General features: G+C 40.0%; 2 protein-coding genes across 3 annotated transcripts in view; one reads left to right on the top strand and one right to left on the bottom strand.

Moving 5' to 3' along the window:
- The window catches only part of LOC148903213 (histone deacetylase 4-like), a 52,356-nt gene extending 29,841 nt beyond the window's left edge, over positions 1–22,515 (bottom strand). Inside the window, exons 1-3 of one of the 2 annotated variants that reach the window (XM_088997847.1) lie at positions 22,010–22,515; positions 17,172–17,362; positions 4,650–4,718 (exon numbers count right to left, since the gene is read on the bottom strand). In XM_088997847.1, coding sequence (XP_088853973.1) covers positions 4,650–4,718; positions 17,172–17,196 — 94 coding nt within the window. In that variant the 5' untranslated portion in view covers positions 17,197–17,362; positions 22,010–22,515. Of the gene's footprint in view, positions 1–4,649; positions 5,027–17,171; positions 17,363–22,009 lie in introns of those variants that run through there. The other variant, XM_088997838.1, reaches the window with a different exon arrangement.
- The window catches only part of LOC148903210 (uncharacterized), a 54,407-nt gene continuing 31,793 nt past the window's right edge, over positions 3,357–25,970 (top strand). The window contains exon 1 of the mRNA XM_088997987.1: positions 3,357–3,576. The gene's annotated coding sequence lies outside the window, so the exon portion shown is untranslated. The remainder of the gene's footprint in view (positions 3,577–25,970) is intronic.

The raw sequence follows: 25,970 nt of genomic DNA, 5'->3' as shown, positions 1-25,970 counted from the left end.
GCGTACAACTGTCAAAACGTCTCGGCCCAGAGGGCCGACAACTTCTTCAAGAAAGAAAAGCGATTTTTTAAAAATCAAAGGTTTGTTTTATTTAATAACGCAAAAGCCACAAACAAACCGCTACAAGCCACGTGGACTCCACTTTCTCGGCGGCTTTCAAAACTCTCAAGTACACTTTTCAGTCAAGGTGTAGTCAGAAGCAGGCTTCTGATTGGCTGCCTGTGCCGAATATGTAAATTGCCAAACGAACGTTCGTTTGTCAATTTGCATAAAGTGGAGTCCACGTACCTTTGAGCAGACAACACAAAGCAAACATTGCATTGTGCACCACAACGACAAACGACAACTGGAGCAAAATATTCACCAAGGGATATTTACTATAAATTAAGCATGGGAGAATTTGTGGTCGCTACTGCCTGAATTTAAAAAAATCCTTTATACTTCGCAACAATGTTTTTTTTTTCCATTAGTCGTCTTATTGTGTTTCAAGTTGTGAAAAATGGGGCAGGCAACTTTATGGCCGGGCCGGAACTTTATGGCCGGGCCCGCAACTTTTCAGAATTGTCTGCCCGGGTGTCCACTAATTTTTTGTCATGAGTTTCAGACACTGACTATACTAACTGGGTGTCACCGCTAAAATGCACTCAATTACAGCACAGTCCATCTTTTAAACTGTCAGAAGAGTACGTTGTTGGGATCATGACAAACCCTTCTTTTATGATGATTACTGTATTTTCATACATCAATGTCAATTGGTCAGTCCTCTCATGTGCGTTATGAATTATCTTTTTAATTACTGACCAATCTAAAATAGGACTGCTCCAATCATACTTTTGTAGCACCTAACTGTTTTCAAGTCTTTGGTTTTCAGGATTTGGCGAAAATAAGTCCAAGATCCAAAACCTCAACAAATTCATGATACATATATCCATGTTTATGTAGTGGTTCATCTGAGAATTGATGTTATCATGCCAATGTTTGTACTAAAACTAACGTTTGGTCAGTATTTGGCATAAAATTAGCAATTATGTGACATTTTACGCCAATTGACTGTTAACTTTAAACACAATACAGTACGTATCAATGTGCAATAATAATAATATTATATAATAATAGAAAAACCTTTCGTGTAATTGCCCCGGACCTAAATGGCACCAATTTGGTTAAATGGCCCATACAAGCATTACAATGGGTTGAGGGATCTTTCTGTTTGATACATTTGATTACCAGTAATGAAAGGCTAAAGAAACATTTAAATTATTATTTATGGCCTAATTTGACAGGTCCACACATCTACATTATTGTTGGCTGCTTGTGTGACTTCTCTCATCTACAAGTGACACTCTTGATTTATGACCTCATTAAATGCAACCAGCTTGCTTGTCACCAAATAATTTACACTTGTTAAAATTCTATTTGAAGTATGTCGTTTGGATGTGGCACAATCGCTAACCTGTCTGTTGTACTCTCAGCTCTCTCAACTCTCCGGCGTCAATGTTTATCAAGGAGGCGTCTTCTTTCGGTCAAGGCAGATTTTTCTGCTTACTACGGCTTTCAAACTAGCTATCAAGAATTGTGAAATATAAAACTTCATTACTATAGTACATTTTGGCAAAATGTTGGCACATTTGGATAATTTGCGCTTTGTGATCTTTAAATGTTCAGAAAATACATCGATCTTTCATCCGATAGCGAATCAGTTGAAAATCGGTTCGCTGCACCCTTAATTTAAATGTTGAAAATGACTTGCGATCTTCGACGATGCAATGTCGTTGGTCGACCTCCACAATTTTCTATGGAGACGAAAGCCCTCTTATGGAGCATATCCCTTATTTGCGAAATTCCCCACTTAGTGATGTCAGTGATGATTACTGACCAGATTGCCTGCTGATTTGCAGTTTTATTTTCGCGTAAAACAAAAAAACAAATTATCACTGCCATGGTTTTTTATTTTTATTTTTTCAGGAATGCTAGGCCCTGTGCTAATCTAATTTGTCGGTACGATTTCAGTGCATGTTTCATGCAGTTTCGTCAAGAAAGCATTTTTGCATCTCCTGCCAACAAAGCGCATGATGTTCAAGTGACTGAACACTCAATTGAACGTCCGCAATTTAGGATGTCAATAAATCAGGGCTTCATGTATACCTACTGTCTAACCGATCCTTATTGCAATACAAGACGAAATACATACTTCTAAGACAAGAGATAAATAACAACATAAAAAATGAAAATAACAACTACAAATATTTACCCAATATTACATAAACTAAGAGAAACTTACAGTTATAGAATACTTTGAGAAATATTTGTGCAGCCCCTTGTTATAAAAACTGAACATTTACCATATTTTCCGCATTATAAGGTGCACCAAAGAGCATTCGATGTTTTCAAAAGCACGGGGTGGGGGGGGGGGGCAGTCCTATCATCGAATGCTTTGTTACATTTGCAGCAGATATGAAAGCTCTGTATAAATAAAGCTGTACAGGTATTGTATTGTATTCCTGCAGCATTGCACCATCTAATGCAGGGGTCGGGAACCTATGGCTCGCGAGCCATATATGGATCTTTTGATGATTGAATATGGCTCGCCGATAAAACTAAATACATATTCTCGTTTTTTTCGCCATTCCTTTCCTGTTGCGGCTGCAGTCGGCGGATAGCACAATTTTGATTGGATGACACTGACCTAGGTTGGCCGAAAGCGCCATTTTGATTGGATGATACTGGCCGTCATGTTGAAACAGGTAAACGACCCTTTAAATGAGCCCAATGAGTGCACTTCAGCTTGAATGCACCGGAGCATTCGCATTTGAGGAGTGAAAATGTTCTGATTCTAATTAGCAATGAAACAATTCCATCGATGAAACCGTCGAATGTCAGTGACATTTTAACAAGCCCCATGTTAACGTTAGCATCAATCTTCTGCAAGAAGTATATTGCAGATAGCAAGTGTGGAAGCTTATGAGCCGTGTGCAGGCTAGCTAGCAGTAACTTCGCCTCTGAACCGGCAAGTTGAATTTCATTCCGATTGTTTGCCTGGATTTTTACCAATCACGAGGAACGGAAAACCATTCATGTTAACGGTGAGTACTATCACAAAGTTATTTCAAAAAATACATTCTGACATTTTGTCTGTGTAAGCTCTCAGTCGTACAGGAGTGGTCCAGTGGTCTTCAAGGAAGTACAGATTGGATTGGATTGGATTTGCCTTTATTAGTCTCACAGTGGAGAAATTTACATTTCACAGCAGCAAAGTGACGGCTGAAGAAACCTTTTCCTTCTGACATTTTGTTGAAAAGTGGCCGTGCGTGCGTGTTTCCGTGTGTGTATGTGTGAGTGCGCACGCGTGCGTTTGTATGTGCGCGCACGCCATAATTTCATATACAGTAAAGTCTCGTTATATCGATATCGGTTATATCGATAGTACTGCTTACGATACTATTTCTATGAACGCAAGGAGAAAATATACATGCCGCAGGATCGGATATATCGATAGTCCGGTTATATCGATATTTTTTCCGACTCCCGAGAATATCGATATAACGAGACTTTACTGTATATATATATATATATATAGTTTATTTATTTAAATCTGGAAAACATTAAGTACAATTAGCAGCACTGGTGAGTCGCTGACTTGAACTTTCAGCTTCCTCCATCCATGCACGTCTTGGACCTTGACAGGCAACAAAATCTGATTGCAATCATGACATCCTGAACAGCTAAAGCTAAAGCATTCACCAAAAGCGAGTTCCAACTTGTTACACGCTTCATACAATCAACTATACTTCAACTGTAGGGCCAAATGCTTTTAAAACAATTGTAGAGATTGCTTAAATTGTTAGTAAATATCTTGTTACCTTGTTGCTTCAGTTATCCCTGCTTTTTAAGCCAAAATTTAATTGAGCAATACGAAACCCTCAATTTGCATAATAATAATAATAATAATAATAATAATAATAATAATACATTTCATTTATAAGCGCCTTTCAAAACCCTCAAGGACACATTAGCAAGGAAACTACATTTGACTTAAGACTGACAGGTGTGTGTAGAAAGCACAACCAGGATCACTAAGCTCAGCTTTACATCAAAGACAACAGAGACAACATTTTGATTGATGTATTTTTTGAGGGGTCAAAGGTGATTCCAGTGAGTCTCAATTTAATTAACTTCACTGGCAGCATTTACACGGAAGTGAAAAGCCTCGATGAGGGTTGGGACACATTGGAAATGAAAAGCAACAAGCTACCTGCCCACTGACTGCCGGATGCTCAGCACGAGAATCCTAAAAAGTAGCTACATATGCAGTGCACGCTAACATTTTTTTTGTCCAAGAGTAAATTGAACGTCTTTCGTGATCATGTTTCCAGGACGGTTCAATTATGATTATGAGATAAAATAAAAAGAAAAGAACACCCATCCGCTTTGCTGTGCAGTGGCACAAGACGGCAAGATGAAGTGTTTTGGGAAACTTAGCTTTCCTTTTCACAAATCCAAGAGCAATTTCACCCCCCCCCCAAAAAAAAAAAAGAAACCAGACATTTTGGTTTAATGCATAAATGAAACTGCAAAGAAGCACAGGATGTGAAGTACGATCGCACACACGGGCATTGATTCACAAAAACAAGCATGCATGGGTGTCCAACCTGTTGGGATGTGGTTGAGTGCTGACGTCTTGAGAACCTCCAGCGGCTGCTCCTTTCCCAGGATCCCCTCTGTGGGAGAGAGAGAACACTCTGCTTCAAATATGGTCCGCAACATTGGGATGCACTGGCAGTAACAACCCTGATAATCAGGCAGTTCAGTCTGAGCAAGCAGGCTTCAAGCGATATCCTTGGCGGCTAGCGTATATCCTGGTGCAGTGCTGACCGAACCAGCATCTGACCGTGACATGAAGAATTTTCAGAGGTGCCCAAAAACACACTTGGATGTGAGGGAAGAGCAGCCTGCATCGCCGTGAGTTCAGCATGCGGATGGGGAGATGTTGGGGCTCGACAGATATTGCCTGTGCTCAGCATAGCAAACGTGGCTGGCAGCAGCAGAGAGGGATGGGTAGGGGGGAGGAGAGGGGGCGTTAGGGAGGAAGGGGGCGGGTAGGGGTTGGAGGGGAGCGTTGGAGGTAAAAATAGCTCCCCCTTTTGTGTATAAAAGAACATGTGGAGCATACACACACACCCACACACCCACACACACACACACACACACGCAAACACACGCAAACACAAAGACACACTACTGTTAGTGCACTCCCGTGTGTGTGCGTGCATATGTGTGTGTGTAGGGGGGCTGTAATTATAGTGGCAACATGAAAAGGCTTTTGTAGCTGCCGAGCCCTGGGAAGAAATGGCTATAAAAAGCAGCGTGACAAAGAGCAATGGAGGCAAAGGAGGTGTAGGGGAAGACAAGAGGTAAGGAGGCAATAGGCGGGGAGGATGAGCCAAGGAGGACAGGAAGCAAAACACCAACGGTGTGCGCATATACATTTTATATATATATATATATATATATATATATATATATATATATATATATATATATATATATATATATATATATATATATATATATATATATATATATATACACACACACACACACACACACACACACACACACACACACACACACAGTAAAGTCTCGTTATATCGATATCGGATATATCGATAGTCCCGGTTATATCGATACTATTTCTATGCACGCAAGGAGATAATTACATGTGCGCAGGGTCGGATATATCGATAGTCCCGGTTATATCGATATTTGTTCGGACTCCCTTGAATATCGATATAACGAGACTTTACTGTATATATATATATATACAGTAAAGTCTCGTTATATTGATATTCTCAGGAGTCCGAAAAAAATATATATATAATGTATATATATATATATATATATATATATACAGTAAAATCTCGTTATATCGATATTCTCAGGAGTCCGAAAAATATCGATATAACTGGGACTATCGATATATCCGACCCTGTTTGCATGTAATTTTCTCCGTGCGTGCATAGAAATAGTATCGATATAACCGGGACTATCGATATATCCGATATCGATATAACGAGACTTTACTGTATATATATATATATATATATATATATGTACACCCGCAGAAAAAATAACCTGAGACTAAAGTGTCCTTGAGAGTTCTGAAAGGCGCTTATAAATTAAATTATTCTTATTATTATTATTATTATTATTATAATAATAATAATATTATTGCACCCGCACTGCAAGAAGGAGAGGTACCGACGCTCGTTCCTACCGACTGCTGTCAGGCTTCGCAATTCTCAATGATGTGGAAAAAAACTGGACACTTGTAAATATGGGTTGATGCAATACAGCTACATATATCAATCTGCCTTTCTTGACACTTGCACGATGTCCAGTTTTTTATGAATCTTGTTTTCTAACCTTTCACCCCCCTACCCCCTTTCAAATTGCTGCTGTGGACTGCAAATTTCCCCATTGTGGGATGAATAAAGGTTTTATTATTATTATTATTATTATTATTATTATTATTATTATTATTATTATTATATGCACACATTCATTCATATACACACACACACATACCAACTTTGGGATGTTTAATCACCTGATCCACATGGAGACATCAGAGGCAAAAACATGCAATTATTCTCTGTAAGGGAGATGAAACTCATGTAAAATCCCTTTGGACGACAAAAAATGAGGAAAACAGGCGAGCGTCTGACTATTTCCAGAGATCCCTGTGGGCCAAGTTGGCACATGAGCTTAATTAGCAGCAAAGCTCCAGGACGTAACCTGCACTGATTTGTCTTGCGCTGCCTCACTGGCGCCTCAGACGCACCAATGCCTGTGATGACCCGGGTTGAGATGGGACGTTTGGTCCCGATCCACAGTTCATTCCCCACCTTGAACAGTGAGAAACAGGTGCCGTTTGCGTCCGTGGGGGTCACATGAGGCGAAAAATAAGAGGTAGTCTCACCTCACTCTCAAAAATAAACAGATCGCCTTTGAGGATATCTCCTGAGGAGTATATTCAAATCACTAGCACGCTACTAGTGTTTGCAATCCAAATGACTACATGCTATGACACCTGTGGCTTGGTACGTAATTTGAAGCCACTTTTGCACAAATTACCCACAGCAGCTTTACATCCTAGACCTTAATGAGGGAAAATGAGGGGGACCTGCGATGTTGCGGGCTGGGCAGGTGTCTTGTTTGTGGTATGACTGTCAAAGGTTGACAGTCCAAACCACACGGGTGATACCTGAAATGCAAGCGTTGAGAACAGATGTCCATGAAACCGCAACTGCCCTCTGCAACAGGGCCCAATCATCTCCAACGAAACCTTATTATACAGCACTCCCTTTCTTCTCATCCTCCACTTAAATCTCCAATGGGAGCACATACAAAGAAACAGCGAGCTATAAATAGCCTCAGCTCGCCTCAGGCACACAGTCAGTCAACTCAAGCGAATGCAGCTCTCAGGCTCGTCAAGGGACAAGCATGTGATGGACGGTGCCGCAAATGAAGGTTGCAGGAGATGTGTCTGCCGCATTGCTGAATGTCGCTCTGTTGCAGAATGGAGAGGGCCCTAGTGTCATAGAATTTACTGCGTCTCCACTCTGATGTTTGTCTGTGTAGACTGCACCAGGAGCAAGGTGAACACAACAAATGAAAAACTCCACTGCTTGTGGATCATTTCCCTGTGGGCCACGAAAGTAATTCCTGATGGCTGACGTCATAGCAACTGATGTCAATAGATTGGGTGAATCCAAGACAGATATATAATTTCATGCTTATAATAATGGGTAAAAAACTAATAAATCAGTGGAATTTTTCTGATTTGTAAACTGTGGACAAAAAAAAAGGGTTGCGTGATAAAAAGTGACTGCAATTTGGGAATCAGAATGTCAGTTCTACCCGACATTTTCACTAAAATGGTTCCCAAGTGTAATCAAACGTATGAACGTTATGTTATGTTAAGTTCATACTGTCTCCTTATAATCTAATTTACAACAGATTATTTTCTTACGGACAGTGCCGTTTTTAGGTGTTCAATTACCTTACATGTTTCGGCGTGTACAGAGTGGTCAGAGTGTCCAGAAATTGTTGTGACGTGCCTTTTTTGTAATTGAACACCTAAAAATTGGATTGGATTGGATATGCCTTTATTAGTCTCACAGTGGAGAAATTTACATTTCACAGCAGCAAAGTGATGAAAGGAATGAAAGTAGAAAAACGAAATACATGCCACTGTCTGTAAGAAAAGAATCTGTTGTAAATTAAAATATGAACGTTTTGATTGTTTTGAACCAAATTGCTTGCTTCATTTACTAAGATAACCATCCAGTCAATAAATATTCTGCAGTGCAAGCTACATATTTGGTTTTATTATATGAACAAAAACTACATCATGAACCACCATCATCATCTCCATAGGCTTGCGAGCCAATCGATTTCAATCAAGAAGTTGATGTGTAACGTTTTTACTGTTCACTGCACTTCATCCGGTGGCTGCTGCATGTTTTCCATTTTAGGCAGGATGGAATGATAAAATCCATTGCTTGCAACAGTTTCTCTGGCACTTGGATTTCAACTTCATTGGATTAAACAATTTCAATGTCACTTCTGAGTTGATATTGATGAATTATTGCATTGATTTGTTATTCCACAAACGCAATATTATTCAGTCTTTTTTACTGATGTTGGCACACCAAAGATGATTTTTGCGTTAAAAATATGTTGTGTTTTGTTCCTTTTTAACAAGCTCAGGGGGTAGGGGGGGGTCCATCAATTGGATGCATCAAGATGGCTTTGATTCACTGAGCTTAGTGGAATCGCGGAAGGAGCCTAGAAAATTTCATTCGACTCCAGAGGGGATTACTATGAATGGGAAAACTTGGGAATTTGTTAATTCAATCTGAAAACAATCTTTTGCAACAGCAGTCCAAGGATTTTCCAATACATGTGCATTGCTCAAGAAGGGAACACATAATCATCACAGTGAAACGCCAAGTCAATAGAACTTGGAATATGAATATAAACAGTTATGAAGCAGTAGTGAATGGTGTTGTGAAATTAGCAAAACACCTTTTTTTGAGGAAGAGTTTTTGCACAGACCATTCAGCTCAGCTGGTTTTTTGTGGTTGATTCTTGGCCAGGTTTGTATTTCCCCCGGGCGCCAAGCTAGCTTCTCTTTAATGCTCGGAGAAACAGGTACACCACCAGAGCCCAAAAACAGACTCCATATGGGTGGCGTGAGGGCGTGACCTCCACAAGGCATGGGCTGAGGCTGCACTCAGCCCATGCCGTCCAAACTGGGATTTATACAAAAAAAATGTCAGTTTCACACTTGCCATGCTTTTCTCCAAATTGGATTGGATTGGATTTGCCTTTATTAGTCTCACAGTGGAGAAATTTACATTTCACAGCAGCAAAGTGATGAAAGGAATGAAAGTAGAAAAACAAAATACATGAGCTGCTGTAAAGGCATTGATTGTCCCGAGATCGCACCAGAAGCTCCTTAACCATAACACTGTCCGTCCTTGGGTTACCCCAGCTCAACTTGTCCCAAGCCATAGAGCAGGGGTCGCCAAAGTCGGTCCTCGAGGGCCGCTGTCCTGCCTGTTTTCCAGCTCTGTGAGGAGCAACACACCTGATTCAAATGATCAGCTCATCAGCCAGCTCTGAAGCAGCGTCAAAATGGTCCTGCCGTAGAGGGTGGTCAACATTCTACTACAATTGATGTCATTTGTCAGGGGGAACTGCTCTGATGTAACAAGTTACAGAAAAAGATATACAGTAAAGTCTCGTGATATCGATATTGGATATATCGATAGTCCCGGTTATATTGATACTATTTTTATGCACGCACGGAGAAAATTACATGCAAACAGGGTCGGATATATCGATAATCCCGGTTATATCGATATTTTTTCAGACTCCCTTGAATATCGATATAACGAGACTTTACTGTATATTTTCCCCCGGGAGAGAATGAGACGTAGTACAAATACCGGAACCATTCTTGGAGTGTGATAGCTTGTTTATTTGTTCCAAGCTGCCAAGAGATGGTGCCAAAGCTATTCTTGCATACTAGGCAAGGAAACGTTGTGACTTTATCAGTAACCTAAACCCCTTCGTAAAAAAAATCCGAAAATTGCAAATATGAGTGGGGTGTACTGGGATGTGGTCATCAGACCAACTGTCACGGCATGCAGTTTTTTGAACCCATCCTGCGAAATATATTTTCCACGAAAAACTGTGTGTGTGTGTGTGTGCGTGTGCGTGTGTGTGTGTGTGTGCGCGTGTGTGTGTGGTGTTCCCAGAAAAACAATCCATGGGTGCAGGGTCAAATGTTGTTGAGTTGTAATACCACCGAATGCCACTAGATGGCATACAAGTCTCAGTCGCATTTACACAGGGTCTTGTACTGCCCAGATATTATCCAGATATGTGAATCAGTCATTTGGTTTTTTTGTTTGTTTGTTTGTTTGTTTTTTGCTGTTTCCAAAAGATGTGCATGGGGGACAATGACTCCTCCAGAGTCATATACTTTTTTAAGGCAGCGGGGTGATAAAAAAAAAAAAAAAAACATTAAGCACCTCAAGAAGCTCTGTAAAGGCCTGAAACAATCATAAACAACTGAATCAGGTGTGTTGAAGAGGGTTTTTTTCATAATTCCGAAGAAATGAACTACCTCCAGTCTGGTCAGTGATATGAAAAAGCATTAGACTGCAGTGTAAACTCTAATAGCAGTGGGCCGCTCATTGGCAGCACACAGTGTGTCCCGTTCCTCTGAGACGAAAGGGACACGGACAAAAGATGCACACTGCTCCTTTCATTAGCTCAAGCTTGCAAGCCGTCCCAAAAAGCAATTAAAAGCATGGCTAACATCGCCTCTGTATGGTTCGCGTCCGGTGTGGGTGATGTGTCCCAATTATGGTCAAAGCACGTATGCACAAAGTCATCACCCCGATGCCCCGCTACCACCACAGAAACACCCGCCTGGAAGGAACTTCATAACCGAAGAGGGAGTGGCACGGCATCTGCACGATGTTGAGCAATATTTTTCAATCTGCCACAATTTTGTAATTTGTTGTCTGAAAAAGAAATAAAAAGAACACAGCACAAGGGGACAGCGGCAGAATGATGAAAATATTTAAAACTACCCATCACGCTAGCATCACAATGGTCGCTGCACAAAAGCAGACGTTATTAAATTGTGAACGACCAAAGCGTTCAATTGTGACGAGGAGAATCAACACAAGAGGCCCAAAATAAGGTTTGTTTGTTCACCATGCATGCACGTGCCACATATCTTGTGTGTGATGCTAAAAATAGACACAGGATAAGCCCTCTTTATTGCAGCAAGAGCTTTTAACCCCTTCACCTCTAGATTTAAGCAGTGCCATAAGCCGGTGCGTTTGGAAAATAGGCTGAAAAGCTGTTATTAAATGAAAAATGGCAGGAGAAGAAATAGAAATTTAATGACAGAACCTTTCACGCAAATCCCGCTGGACAATCGCTAGAGATGAGCCTTCATTTTAGTGCCAAGCTGGCCAAGAATGGAATAAAATAAAGTGGCAGATATGAAATATTTTTAGAATTCATAATCCTATCAGTTGTTCCATTGACTGATGAAATAATCAGATGCAAATTTATTTTGCTTAAAGTTTTCATTTGGACTGTTTAACAATAAAACAAAATCAACAACAAAAGAGAAGTAAAATAGCCATTACTTCATTTGATAATTGATTAGTTCTTGATTTGTTCAGTTATTCTTGCATCTCTACAAAGAAATATGTGACAAATTGAAAGCAAATCCAAGACACGCATGGTGATTTGTCACATTCGTTTGCCCTTATCTCCTCAAACTCTTTGAAGTCGTTCACAGAACTGTGTCCCATGTTTGTTTGGTCAGCCGCAACAGCCAGGGACATCAACACACCTGGGCATTGACATGTGTGCTGTCTACGGGATCGTTGACGTCAGCAACAGTCCCTTGCCCAAGTTACGAAGCTCCCCATGGAACACAGTGATGCAAAGGTGTACAATTAAAAAAAAGATCAATGCTATTGAGAGCCTAACATCATCACTTTGCTGCTGTTAAATGTAAATTTCTCCACTGTGAGACTAATAAAGGCATATCCAATCCAATCCAATCCAATCCAATCACGTCAGAGGTTGTGTCAATTGCAATGGCTGTTTGATGTCAAAAAATAATGTAGCAATAACTGGTGTGGTCTATCATTAAAAATGAATCAAATTTGCGTCTTCGTTAATAATCGGCATCACGTATCACTTGATCCTCAGCTGAAATGTGATGCGCGTGTGTGCATGCGTGTGTGCCTTTGATGGGGGTGTTCAGTTTGTGTCTCAGGTTTGCATACACAACACACACTGAAGTGAAAATGAAAATAAAATGCAAAACTCAACACTGATTGAGCAAAACCACAGTCAAAATACAAATTTTACTAAAAACAAATTGGAAACATTTTGATTCCAAAGGGTAAAATAATTGTCCATCCATTTGCTATATACTGCTTCTTGGGTTAAGAATCATAGGGTGTGTATAAAACAGCATGGTGTTAAATTAACTGCTAGATTACATTAGTTTAAAGTGGAGTTTTTGTAGACTGAAATAAGACAGATGCTTTTTTTTCTAAGTTTGTATGGTAAACAGAGTTGTGCTTCTTCCGACTGTGAGTGACAACAAAGATGAAAAAAATACAATCTTAAATGTAATACAGTGATACCTTGGCTTACAAATGTAATTGGTTCCCAGAAAGTGTATGTAAAGTGAAAAGTGTGTATTCCAAACATTAATTTCCCATAGGAAACCATTAAAAAGAGAATAATCTGTTCTCGGGTCCCCATAAAACAGAATTTTCTACTAAATAAGTCTTAAAGCTACACAAAATATACCTAATTTTTGTGTAATAAATGTGCTATGGTATTGTAATTAATGAAATAAACTGTAGTATATAATAACATTGTTTTATTTACCTTTGTGATGGTCATTGATGGCTTGATGGAATGGAGTGGCCGGTTCCATCAGCATTAAACATTTGATGAGGAACATAGCCTTCTTCTTCCACCATCTTGAGGAAGATTCCTTGTAAGCTTCAGCAGCTTTATCATTAGAACTGGCTGCCTCACCATGACAAATGACACTATGAATGCCTGTACGATGTTAAAAGTTCTCTAACCATCCGTGGCTAACCTTGAAATCATCAATGAATGACGAACTTCCAGGTTGCCTTTTGACGATATTCAAGTGAAGTTGCAGTACTTTCTCTGTGATAATTTTACCTAGTTCCTCATCAATTGTGTTCTGGGTTGATAGCTTTTTGCATAGTGTCTCAAGGAGCTATGGGTTGTACATCTTGGAAGTTGTGATATTGCAACAACAACAGATGCAGGCAGACACACTCGAAACTTCATTAATAGCTGCTTCCCTTGCTTGTCTTTTCTCTCGAAATTGTACAGATGGCTTGTGCGGGTTATTTGTGGAGCCTGATTGATGGGATATTTTAACCTTGCAGTCCACACTGCCTTTGACCTATCAAAAAAGTTGAAACAAGTCAAAATTTCACTGTTTTCTATCGATTTTCTCACTTTTTTTGTTGTTTCTTTGTGAATGTGCTAACTCCCCTCCTCCTCACTGATGCGTGTGTCCTGCTGCGTGTGTCCACTCCCTCCTGTATCACAGATCTTGACCACTCATGTGCGGCTTCAACCGAAGACTGGGGGCGGGGAATAAAGCACAAAAAAGTCGGCTGCCATTTCCAGCTCCTCGTTCACTTCAGAGATCCAGCTCCAAGAACCAGCTCATTCGCGAACGACACATCACTCATTGTGGCGCGTGTGTCTGTGTGGTTCCCGAAAAATAGTTTTTATGCCAAGATTATATTCTCGTTAAAATAACGTTCGTAAGGCGAAAGGTTCGTTAGCTAAAGCGTTCATCAGCCGAGGTATCACTGTAGTTGGAAAAGTTGTTTCATCTAAACAGATACAAAGTCAAAAGAACGTTGTATCGAAACTAATCCGACGAACAAAATTGTATCCTATAATATTTATAGTCGGAGCGTGCATTCCACTATTGAAAGACAATTTAATATGTATCGTGATACGTGTGGTGCGGTAAGATTCAAGGTCAGTTCAATGTCAAACCAAAATGATTTGATTTGGCCGATTGCAGTGGGATTTTACAAACCATTTTGATATGATACAGCCCAGTTTGGGTATTGATGTATAGCTATTTTACCAGCTTATGAATGAACTTTTCAGTATTGTGAATGTGGCATTTCCTTCAAAGATATCTCTCTCTAATAACAGATGGTTTGATATATATATACGTATATATATTTTGATATACTTTAACACTGAAGACCATTGAAGTGAAATGTCATCCTAAAGTCTTGGACAACTCTGTTTTCTTCATTAACTCATTCACTGCCAGACATGTGCAAACGTGTCCACTCCGGTGGCAGGGTTTTTGTCGTTGTCACTCAAATTACAGGACCCACAGAATATTGAGTTTTAGGACTACATAAACATTCAATACATCGTTAGACTCTCTTCTTTCATCAGAAAAAAAGAGTTAATTCCTAAGTTATACAAAACAAAACAAACATATTGATTTAAGAAGCTGTGAAAAGAGCTAAACTGGAACAAAAGGATAATGCTGCCCACTCGTGGAACGGAAAACATTGCCAGAGGTCTGACCAGCGCTTTATCGGCAACAAATTCGGGAATGGCAGGAAATTAGTTAATTTTGATGAATGACACAATTAAATCTTTCAATTATTATATTTTTTAACCACTGTTTATCAGTTTATCCATTACAGTTGACTCAAAGTGCTACATAAAAATCAGCAACATAGCTCCTAAAGCTCTCAGCACACACAGTAATCTATTCTTCTTCTTCTTTTCGGCTTTTCCCTTCAGGGGTCGCCACAGCGAATCAATGTCCTAACCCGGTTTTGTGCATCCTCTTCTCTCACACCAGCTACCTTCATGTCCTCTTTGACCACATCCATAAACCTCCTCTTCGGTCTTCCTCTCGGTCTCCTGCCTGGCAGTTCAAGGCTCAGCATCCTTCTCCCTATATAGTCACTCTCTCTCCTCTGGACATGTCCAAACCATCTCAGTCTGGCCTCTCTGACTTTCTCTCCAAAGCCTCTAATATGAGTTGTCTCTCTAATGTACTCATTCCTGATCCTATCCAACCTGGTCACTCCCAAAGAAAACCTCGACATCTTCAGCTCTGCTACCTCCAGCTCTGCTTCCTGTCTTTTCTTCAGTAGCACTGTCTCCAGTCCAAACATCATGGCTGGTCTCACCACTGTTTTATACACTTTTCCTTTCATCCTAGCTGAAACCCTTCTATCACACTTCACACCTGACATTTTTCTCCAGCCTGCCTGGACACGCTTCTTCACCTCTTTTCCACACTCTCCATTGCTCTGGACAGTTGACCCCAAGTCCTTAAAATCCTCCACCTTCTTTATCTCTGCTCCTTGTAGCATCACTCTTGCACTTGGATCCCTCTCATTCACACACATATATTCCGTCTTGCTGCGACTGATCAGCACACAGAGTAATCAGTCTTATGCAAACATATTGGCATGTAACTGATACAACCAGAACAACAACTGATGTGCATTATCAGTGTGACCTGCTTTTGTTCCGGGAAACAAAACCCGACATTGAGCGGCATTTAGCTTTTTCACAGAAGAGATTTACGGTAAATTATATTTAATCTTAAAATCCCATAGCTTGGGTAATAAAGAAATTGTCCAGGATCAGAAATGTGTGTATTGCTAAGCTCATTTACTCCACACGTGATAAAAATGGTCCATCATTGGGCTGACGTGGACACGTGCTAGCTTGCGGAAGTTACGCACACGCATACACGCACACACACACGCGCGCGCACACACACACACACACACACAAACGCGAACAATATTAATGTTCCTTAATTCCACGATGAAACATATTCAATGAAAAAGATGACGGCTGAAGAAACCTTCTCATCGATGGACCACTCCTGTACGACTGAGAGCTTACACAGTATTCATATGAAAAAATGGTGGTCAAACATAATGCAGAAGAAGCCTGAAATACTTCCCTTAGCTGCAGCTAAAATTGAAAAGAAAATCAGAAAAATTGTTCTTCTTAACTCATTCACTGCCAGACCTAAAAAAATGTACCCACTGCAGTGCCAGGGATTTTGTTATTTTCACTCAAATTGCAGGACCCACAGAATATTGAGTTTTCGGACATAAACATTCAATACAGCGTAAGAAACCCGAGACTCTCTTCTTTCATCGGAAAGAAAGAGTTAATTCCCAAGTCTGGAGTAATATGAGGTGCAAGTGGCTATACAAAAAGCAAATACTGCCCCCTTCTGGAAACGAAAAAACATTGCAAGAGGTCAGACCAGCGCTTTATCTGCAACCCCCCCCCGCAAGAAATACCAAAACCCGAACAAATTAGGGAACGGCGCTCCACGTCATATTTTCAATTCCCGAAACAAATTCAGGAATGGCAGTGAATGAGTTAATAACCTTCCCTCTGTCAAATGATATCAAACGAGCCACAAATATATCAACTGAAATTTCAGCTAAGTCCCCAAGTATTTTTTTTATTTATTTAAAATCTATATTTATGCAGTGTTGCATTTCCCCCCCTCTCAAGATCAGAGATATGGAATTCAGTCAATTAGAACTCATGAAACTAAATTCTACACTTCTACTGTGTTTAATCTGTACTTTGTCTGCACTCATACAGGAAATGTTCACATCTATCAATATGGCAGAAGTGGCTGTGGTGGAAAGATTATTGCAGCTTTCAACTGTTTATTACAATGTTGCTTGGTGGTGACAATTTCACTTGAACCTTCCTAGCTATTCTCAGCGATGTAACGGATGGCAGCTTGCAATCCTAGTTGAAACCTTGATACAATTTTAATCCAATTTCTATTCCACTTATCTTTATTAGTGTCACGGGTAAGCGATAGCTTATCACAGCTGACTTGGAGCCAGAGGCAAGGGAGACACTGGACTGGTCACGAGCCAAATTTCACACTCACATACGCACTCCCAACCATTTTGGAATACCCAAAGACATGCAGTTATTATGATGCAATGACAGCGTCTCACCTTGATGATTGTGCGACGTCATCATTGAAGATCAGAGATGGTGAGTGCGCACAAGCCTAATCAGCGGGCCAAAACAGAAGACAACGCTGAACTGTGTGTGTGCGATCTTGGGCCGCGGATCCAAAATTTCTCAAGTGTAGAAGCTTGCCATTGGCCTTTTGTATTTGGCTACAAGAGTGTCAAATACCAACCTATCAGGGAGAAAGAAAACACATTTTGAAAAATGTGAAACATGACAAAAAACAAAAATACAGAAATATATCCAAGATGGAATTGTGGATGCTTGCCTCAATAATGAGCTCTCAAGTGCTTTATTTCTTTTTTGTTGTTGTTGTTTCCCCGGACACCAGATTTTTGAGCTCCTTCCCTACAGGAGGCACTACTGAACAATGCACACTGGCAGAATTTCCAAATGCTTCATTGGCTTTCTTACAGTGATTCACTTATTCCGATGAAAAATAAAACTACAATCTGTTTTAAAATTCAAATTCTTAAAATAAAGTGCAGTGAAGCGAGAAGGGCATAAAATGGGAGTGGAGAATTGACGGAATTTTTGAGGTGAACTAAGTAATAATAATAATAATAATAATAATAATAATAATAATAATAATAATAATTCATTATTACATTTATAAATGCCTTAACGCCTTTCAAAGCTCTCCAGGACACTTTACAATCACAAAACAGGGACATAAATAAAACCACAGATAACATTTCAATAAGAACAAGAGATAAAGGTGTTGTTAGAAAACCCACAGTTGTTGAATTAAAAAAAAACGAGTGATGTCATGCATTCTGTGACCATGAGATTGCATTTTTCAGTAACCCGGCACCCTCATTGTGATTGTTGAGAAACTTCAGTCATGTCCCTTTCTACCAACGAACATTGTCACATATGTGCAACAAGGGAGGATAAAACTCGACACCTCCTACATGATAAAAGGAAGCATTGTGAAAATAAAAAATATACATACAGTAAAGTCTCGTTATATCGATATTCAAGGGAGTCCGAAAAAATATCGATATAACCGGGACTATCGATATATCCGACCCTGTTTGCGTGTAATTTTCTTCGTGCGTGCATAGAAATAGTATCGATATAACCGGGACTATCGATATATCCGATATCGATATAACGAGACTTTACTGTATTTCTGATGCGGTTGTGTTGAAGTCCTCTTGAATTTGAGAGTTCAGTAAAATTATCATAAAAAAAATAAAATTAAAAATGTCTATGTAGAAATAAATGAAAAACATTAACTCATTCACTGCCATTCACAAATTTATTTGGGAATTGAAAATATGACGTATAGTGCCATTCCCGATTTTGTTCTTGTTTTGGGTGCTGCTAAAGCTGCTCTGGCAATGTTTTTGTCTTACATAAGGGGGCAGCGTTTCCCTTTTTTTCCATGTTAGTGCTTTGTTCCAGGTTCAGCTGTTGTTAGGGCGCTATATAATATAATAATAATATTTTATTTCTAAGCGTAAGCCAATATGTATGTATTGCATTGTACAGTAAAGTCTCGTTATATCGATATCGGATATATCGATAGTCCCGGTTATATCGATACTATTTCTATGCACGCACGGAGAAAATTACATGCAAACAGGGTCGGAAATATCGACAGTCCCGGTTATATCGATATTTTTTCGGACTCCCTTGAATATCGATATAACGAGACTTTACTGTATTTTGGACAGCCGCCCTCATTTCAAGCTCATATAACTCCAGACCCATATAATTTAGGAATTAACTAGTTTTTTTTTTCTCATGAAAGAAGAGCGTCTAAGCTGTTTTACGCTGCATTGAATGTTGATGTAGTCCTAAAACTCAATATTCTATGAGTCCTGGAATTCGATTGACAATGGCAAAAACCTTGGCACTGGAGTGGACACATTTTTGCACATCTGGCTGTGAATGAGTTAATATTCATATCTATTTTTTCTCTAATAATTTCACTGAATATGACTTGTGTCTTTTCTTTCATTTTCAAGCATTGCCCGAAGTCTTCAGGCCCAAGAAAATGGTGTCAGATGGAATCAAGACTAGAGGCCTAAATGGCAAGTCAACTTCACCACATTTCATAATAAAAAAACAGAGGTAGGGGCAAAATTGCCTGAGGGCAAGGTAGATGTGGGATGCAAGTGTGTTCAAGCCCTTCTGTATATTGGCAGCAGTCTCAAGTGTCCTGTGAAGCAGGATGGATGTCCGCATGTGTGTGTATGCATGCACATGTGTGTTTTGACAGTGGGGAGGTCCACGACAAAAAGGCCAGACAGTGGGACAAATTGCCCCGCCTCTTCTCAAAAAAAGTCGGTCATCGCACAGCGCATGTTGCTTTGTAATGGAAGAAAAAGGAGGGGTGACTGTCACGAGCAATGGTTGCCTTGCCGAAGGCAGAAGGGGGTTTCGTGCAACATCATTCTCGTGGGGCATCTGTCTCGAGTGGGGGGAAGCTGTTGGTGTGCTTGTCTGTGTGTGTGTGCATGTGCGTGCGCACGCTCGGCTATTGTCCCCAGACAGACCTTGTTTGATGCAGGGTGACAGATCTGGGGAGCCTTCAAGAAAACTCATAAAAGCCTGAAAATGTGTTGAAACACTGTTCTGAAGCTTACACACATTGAATACATCAATGAGTTGATAGCTTTCCAAAATACACAACACAAAACCTAATTGACACCAAAATAGTTTTAAATTTCACACTACTCTTGACAAATGCCTCCAGAGTACAAAACCAAGCTTGAAACCCCTTCAACCTTATTTGCCATGTACTTTTGACACTGAAATTACTATTAGACTTACATGCTTGCAAGTGTGTGGTCTGGTTCACCCTGTAACATGCAATTTAAAAAAGTATCAAGTGAATTTCCCCTTAAATGATTCTAATCATTATTAAAAAAATTACATCGAACAATATCAAGCACAAAAATAAGTCTTTATACATACACTTGGGAAGAGAATTGTTGCTTGCATTTATTGTGGTTTAATTTTGCAATGTTGTACGAGTATAAGGGCATTCACTATGTGATGAGATCGGCAAAATGTTGAACACCTCTCAGTATGATGCAAGACAGTCTTTTCGACACCACAGCATATGATCCTCGCATGCATTTTTTATAGCGCTTATGTTCATTTGTGCTGCGGTTGAGCTGGAGCCTTTCCAGGGTTCTACATTAAGCCTATTTTGCTGGTGGGCCAGCCAGAACTGACACTGGTCTTATAATGTCATGTTATAATACATGACATTGCAATGATTCGTTTATATTTAGTGTCTTCATATTATACTGTTTAATCATTTTTAATTTAGAAATTACTTTTGTGTAGTTACTTCTTTTGCATGTTACGTTTGTTTTTTGGAGTAGACATTTACAATCGACATTTTCTGGGCTTTATATCACTCAAGCATGTCCTGGTGGAAGGATTTAACTTTATTTACCAAAAATATGTATAATGCAGCAAAAAGCTCAATGATTATTGATCAGTTTGAACGGGAAGCCACATCAAATATGTTCATTAAAGTAATGAGTTCAATGCACCGCCTATTGTTTAAACATGGCATTCTGATTAATTTTGTTTTTGTGGGATATAAATTAAGCACCTAAATGCAGCCGTTTTGATCCATCTCTGATGGTGGCCATTTGGCCACTTAAATGCGGTTTTGTCTAGGAAAGTGTTTTTTTAGACGTGGGTGCAGGCTATTTACAACAACCCTTTCCTAAGTGTAGACAAGGCCTCATTTTTCACAAATGCAATATTAATGTCTTTTTGTGTTTAGACAAGTAGGGCCACGTTGAACATATTGTCAAGAAAATATTTGACTTAACTTGCCCATTAAGAGGACAAACCTTAATATGTTGAATATAAAATAATATTAAAGCATGTGTTGATTCATTGTTGTTGTGTTTTGTTTTGAATCTATGAATATGTGTCCTGGCCCTAGTCAGGTCAGGTGTTAGCAAATTGTGTGTGGCCCACAGTCACTTATAATGTAGAACATTGCTCTGTCACTGACGATGAATGGGAGAAAGAAGAACACATCTTGGACTGGCTCGCCATCAACACCTCTGAACTTAAAATGAAGCTTTGTGGAAAATAGGTTAGGAAGACGCAAGGACGCCCAAGCCAAGATTTAAAACCTGAACTTTACAGCCGTTAGTGCGACTAGATGGGCGTTGCACGCGTGAAACGTGCGAACTTGTCTAGCATACTGTCCAACGAGAATGAATCACAATTAAAATAATAATAATAATAATAATAATAATAATACGTATAATATTAAAACTAAGATCGCGTAAACATCAACTGGTGGGACGACGGCGAGAAACTGATGGAGAAGAGTTGTACAAACAGCCACGATGAGCTTTACTGTTACAGCTTCAACGCCCCCATTCACAAAAAAGATTGACGCATGCAGAGAATTACCACCGCCCATCCCAAAACCATTCACACCGAGTCGCACAGGCCTTGGGCTTTATCTTCTCGTCGACACAACAAAAATAACAGCGCTATTCACTCAAAAGTGGTGCCGTAAAGCTAAAGGTGCACTAAAAATAGCCTAGCAACAATCGGCATAATAAACGCCGTATGTGCTGTCCTACCACCACCCTCCTTGTTGCCTGGACACTTCCCGCCCTCAACCGTGCAACGAACCACCGAGGAACGCTTTCAAGATCAACCTTACACCCGAGAAATTCCGCAAGATAAGCAAGCAGGCAAAAGCAAAGCGGGGAACAAAGTTAAGCCAGTCGTTGCCGAGATGAAGCCCCTTCCGCGCATCGCATCCCTGCTGGATGATCAAAGTGGCGACACTAACATGTACAGCCCCTCCAAAACTCACCGGAAGCTCCAACTCAACGAGCCCGGAGGCGACGAGTTGTCCCGACGTTCGTCCCGCGCGGGGTTTAGTACTCTCCCATGCGACACTGTCGGGCTTTTTCTCCACTTGGCGAGAGGAGGCGGCGGAGGGGCCACGAAAAATTCATCTCCTGACAGATTCCGCCATACTGGATTTTTGTGTTCAGGCCCAGCGTCGCATGTAGAAGCGCCCCTGCGCGTTTAGGGGCGGGGTCAGACCGTCCTGTGCCTGTGCGTGTGCATGTGCGTACAGTGAGAGTGCGTCAATCAACGTAAACATCCTGCGTGCTCGTGTGGTACGTGTCTGTGTCGCGACCTACGTACGTACATATGGGAACAGTGGTGGGATTAAAGAACTACCGGTATACATTCTCACAAGTGGCAGAAGTACGCACACCATGAACTTTTCGTTTAGATAGGATTCTTCTGTAAAAAATGCAAATAGATGTACCTATTCAAATGCAAATACTGCAAAAAATATTTGCTATTTTGCACAGTCCTGTGGAACAGCATCCCGTTCTAATCATTGTAGCTTCTGTCTGCTTGATACTCTGCACATTGTCTCACAGTTGTTTCTGAGAGGTACCAATTACATTAAGGAATGCGATTAAATTATATTACATTAGCCTTTATTAGTGTCCTCCATACCTATTTGTCATGTCTTTTCTATGACACCCGTGCAGCGTGTTATGATGACACCAGTGCAGCGTGTTCTACCGGAGACGAAGTCCTGTGTGTTCTACATACTTGACCAATAAAGTTAATTTTGATTCTGATTCTCATTTACTGAGGCAAGACAGGCACTTTATGCACAGCATAAGCAAGGTAACCTAATGCGCTCTGTATAATTAAAGGTACAAACTGTAAAAGCATTTACAAACAAAAGAACGGGACTTATAAACAAAAATATATAAATAAATTGGAGCTGACTAAAATTACTAAAAGAAGAAATTAGCACAGCCTGAAGTGTACGTGAAGATAGCTATAAAAAGATGTTACTGTCAATTTTACACAATACCGATTTTGATAACAGAATTATTAAAAAACAAACATTTCCCCTCTTCTGTTCATTTAAATTGTAGTGTACTCAATAAGAGGAATTACATTTCAGTTTAGGATCTAGTTTCCAGGTTTCATAGATGAATAGATAGAGAGACAGATAGAGAGCAGGACAGATAGTCCTGAAGTTAAGCCTTAGGCATTGTGATGTCATTTTCAGTTGATAGCAAGTGGCGAAATAGCAAAGCCCGAGATGAATAAAAAACGCTGGACGTTGCTGTTCAATTCATATTCCATGAATGCAATATTCATCAGACATGGGGGCCCTCCTATAATGTAAAATTGTAAACCGATAATAAAACATTGATAATAATAATACATTTTATTTCTAAGCGCCTTTCAAAACTCTCAAGGACATTTCGCCTTTAAATATGGACGGAATGTTCCCGTTCAAGTCAAGTCAAAGTCAGCTTTATTGTCAAATATGCTAATATGCATGACATACAGCACAGATGAAATTACTGTCCTCTCGGACCCAGCATGCAAGGCACTTATAATTTCTTTAACAAACATAATAAACATGAAAACGCCAATTTGCCGGGAGATGGGAGCCGCTGCGTGTGCACGCGCCGCCATTTTGGGAAAAAAAGTAATCTTTATGTGTGTTACACGAGCTGAACCTTACACGGTGATTCTTTCACATAGCACTGCAGGAGCCAACCAACATACTACTAGTGGCCCCGCATTAGCATAGGGGCCGAATAATATTTCAGGTCCCAATTTTTAGTTTGTTATTTCTAAGAAACAGTTTTAAAATATGTAAGAATTTTGTTCCATGTCATGGTTGTGTCAGATTTCGCATTGGTTTTTCTTTATGTTTGAAGCTTGAAATGTGGCAAAGTGTCAAATGGTTCGTGGCAGGCCAAATACTTTCTTTCACAAGGTGAACGAACCATGTAGCTCACGGATCCCAGTTTGTGTACGACAAGCCCATAATAGTCAAAATATAAGTCATCCAGCAGCAGCAGAATGGAACAAGTGTGATTATCAAATTCTTGCTCAATGTAACATTTACAATTCTCAGTTGGAATGCAACGAATGTTCACTTCCGCCATTTTATATTGGATTCTGCCTCTCACTCAGCTGTCTACATTAGACATCCTATTGCCACCACCTTATTTTGCCCATTTGATTTTAGTAATATGCTAAACACTTGCTACAGCATGAAGAACACATCCTTAAATGGGCCAATCAACAGCCCATTTCTACTCCTGTGCTTCTTTTCCCATCCATGCTGGGCACGAGGTCAACGGTCAGATGCTATTGACAATAGCCAAGTACCACTCCTTTAGCGTGTTGCAAAATCTCACGTCATAATCATCAAGTGATTTCAAATGCATACAGGTCAAGTTTCCTCAGAACTTGTTTATATATCATCTTCCTGTTTTTGTTATTTTTAGCCTAGGCGCAGCTTTCTCCTGCTTGACTTGCATTTATGAATTGAGGTCGGTCCTCTTTTGGAATAGACCGGAGGTCTGTTGGGATAGGTGTAACCATGGCAACAGAGAATCCTAATTTGTGTTCGGCAAAGGAGCATCAGTTATGTAATTTGACCATATCTCTTTGTGCTTCGGTGCACGTTTGAAAGCCACGAGACTGAAGCTCGCTCCCTACAGACTTTTGGGACCTCTTTCAAAAATTGCTAAAGTGATGCATAAAAATATCATCAAATGAGACCGAACAACTAAGAAGCGTGAAAGTGTTTGTGTGGAAGCACATGGCCATAAATGAAATGAAATGTATTAAGCCGTTTTCAACTCAGTATTTACAAACGCGTTATTAGCAATTACTAATGAGCTTGACGGGTGGAAATGTTTTTAGCATTGCATATAAAGTAGACCTATTTGATTACATAGTGTGGACATCCCAACCAAAAATATCATCCCAGCGGTTTTTGTTTTCCATCTTTGTCTTAATCTATTAGTGAGCATGTCTCTTCTAAAATTGAGGATTCAAGATGTTATAAAACCCAGATTGGTTCAGGACGGTTGCATCTGCATTGTTTGTCCAAAGAGCCTTAAATGATGCACATAAAATACACAAGTGTTTTCAAACATGTGCAGAGTATTGATGTGAAAACACAAACGAAACTGTCTTATTTTGCCCCAAATGGTGCATGTGCAATTTTAGTGAGTATCATGTTCATTTGCGTTTAAATATAAAGTGTTACAAGAACAACAACAGTCTTAAGCAATGGTTGTTCCAAATTTTAATCAGGTTTTGGCCAGCGGCTGGATAAGAGCAGTCAGGCCTGAAAAGTCAACAGTCAAGCGTAAACTACCACCGTGTCACCACAGCAGACACATCACAGGCGTACTGCGGACTAGAAAACTTCCAAGACACACACAACCAGTTGTTAGTGGTTTACAAGGGGAAGCTTTGGTCTCACCCAGCGCACTCCCACATGAGTCAGATGCAGCGTGCAGACAAAGCAGGAAGACCTCAGTGGTCCTTTTTTTCTGTGTGAGGGCAAACATACACCTGTAACATCCAACGTGAAAAAAAAAAAACAAAAAACAAAACGATTGAATTAAAAAAAAATGCAAACACTGAGAATCGGAGTACCTGGTGAAAGCCCACGTGGAAAAATGCCACACAGAAAGGTCAAAGATTCAAACCCTGCACCTCTGCACTGTGAGGTGGACGGACTAACTCATAGGACGTGAAATGTATTGGGGCCATCGCGGTCCCAATACATTTCACTCACTGTCAATTATATGCAAGTTTTGGCTCTTCCTCCTGAACCCCCTGCAAACCTGTCTTTTTTTCTTTGTTAACTCCATCTTTGATCAGCTCCATTATACTCATGGAACAAATCCTAAACTGCAACTATGAAGTTTTATTTTTTGTTTGGGAACGTCTTTATATGAACCTTTTCAGGAACA

Source organism: Hippocampus bargibanti, linkage group LG01 (genome assembly GCF_051943395.1).
Source record: "Hippocampus bargibanti isolate YZ-2025 linkage group LG01, ASM5194339v1, whole genome shotgun sequence".
Classification (NCBI taxonomy): domain Eukaryota; kingdom Metazoa; phylum Chordata; class Actinopteri; order Syngnathiformes; family Syngnathidae; genus Hippocampus; species Hippocampus bargibanti.
The sequence above is the reverse complement of the archived record's forward strand: the minus strand, read 5'-3'. Positions and strand labels throughout refer to the sequence as shown.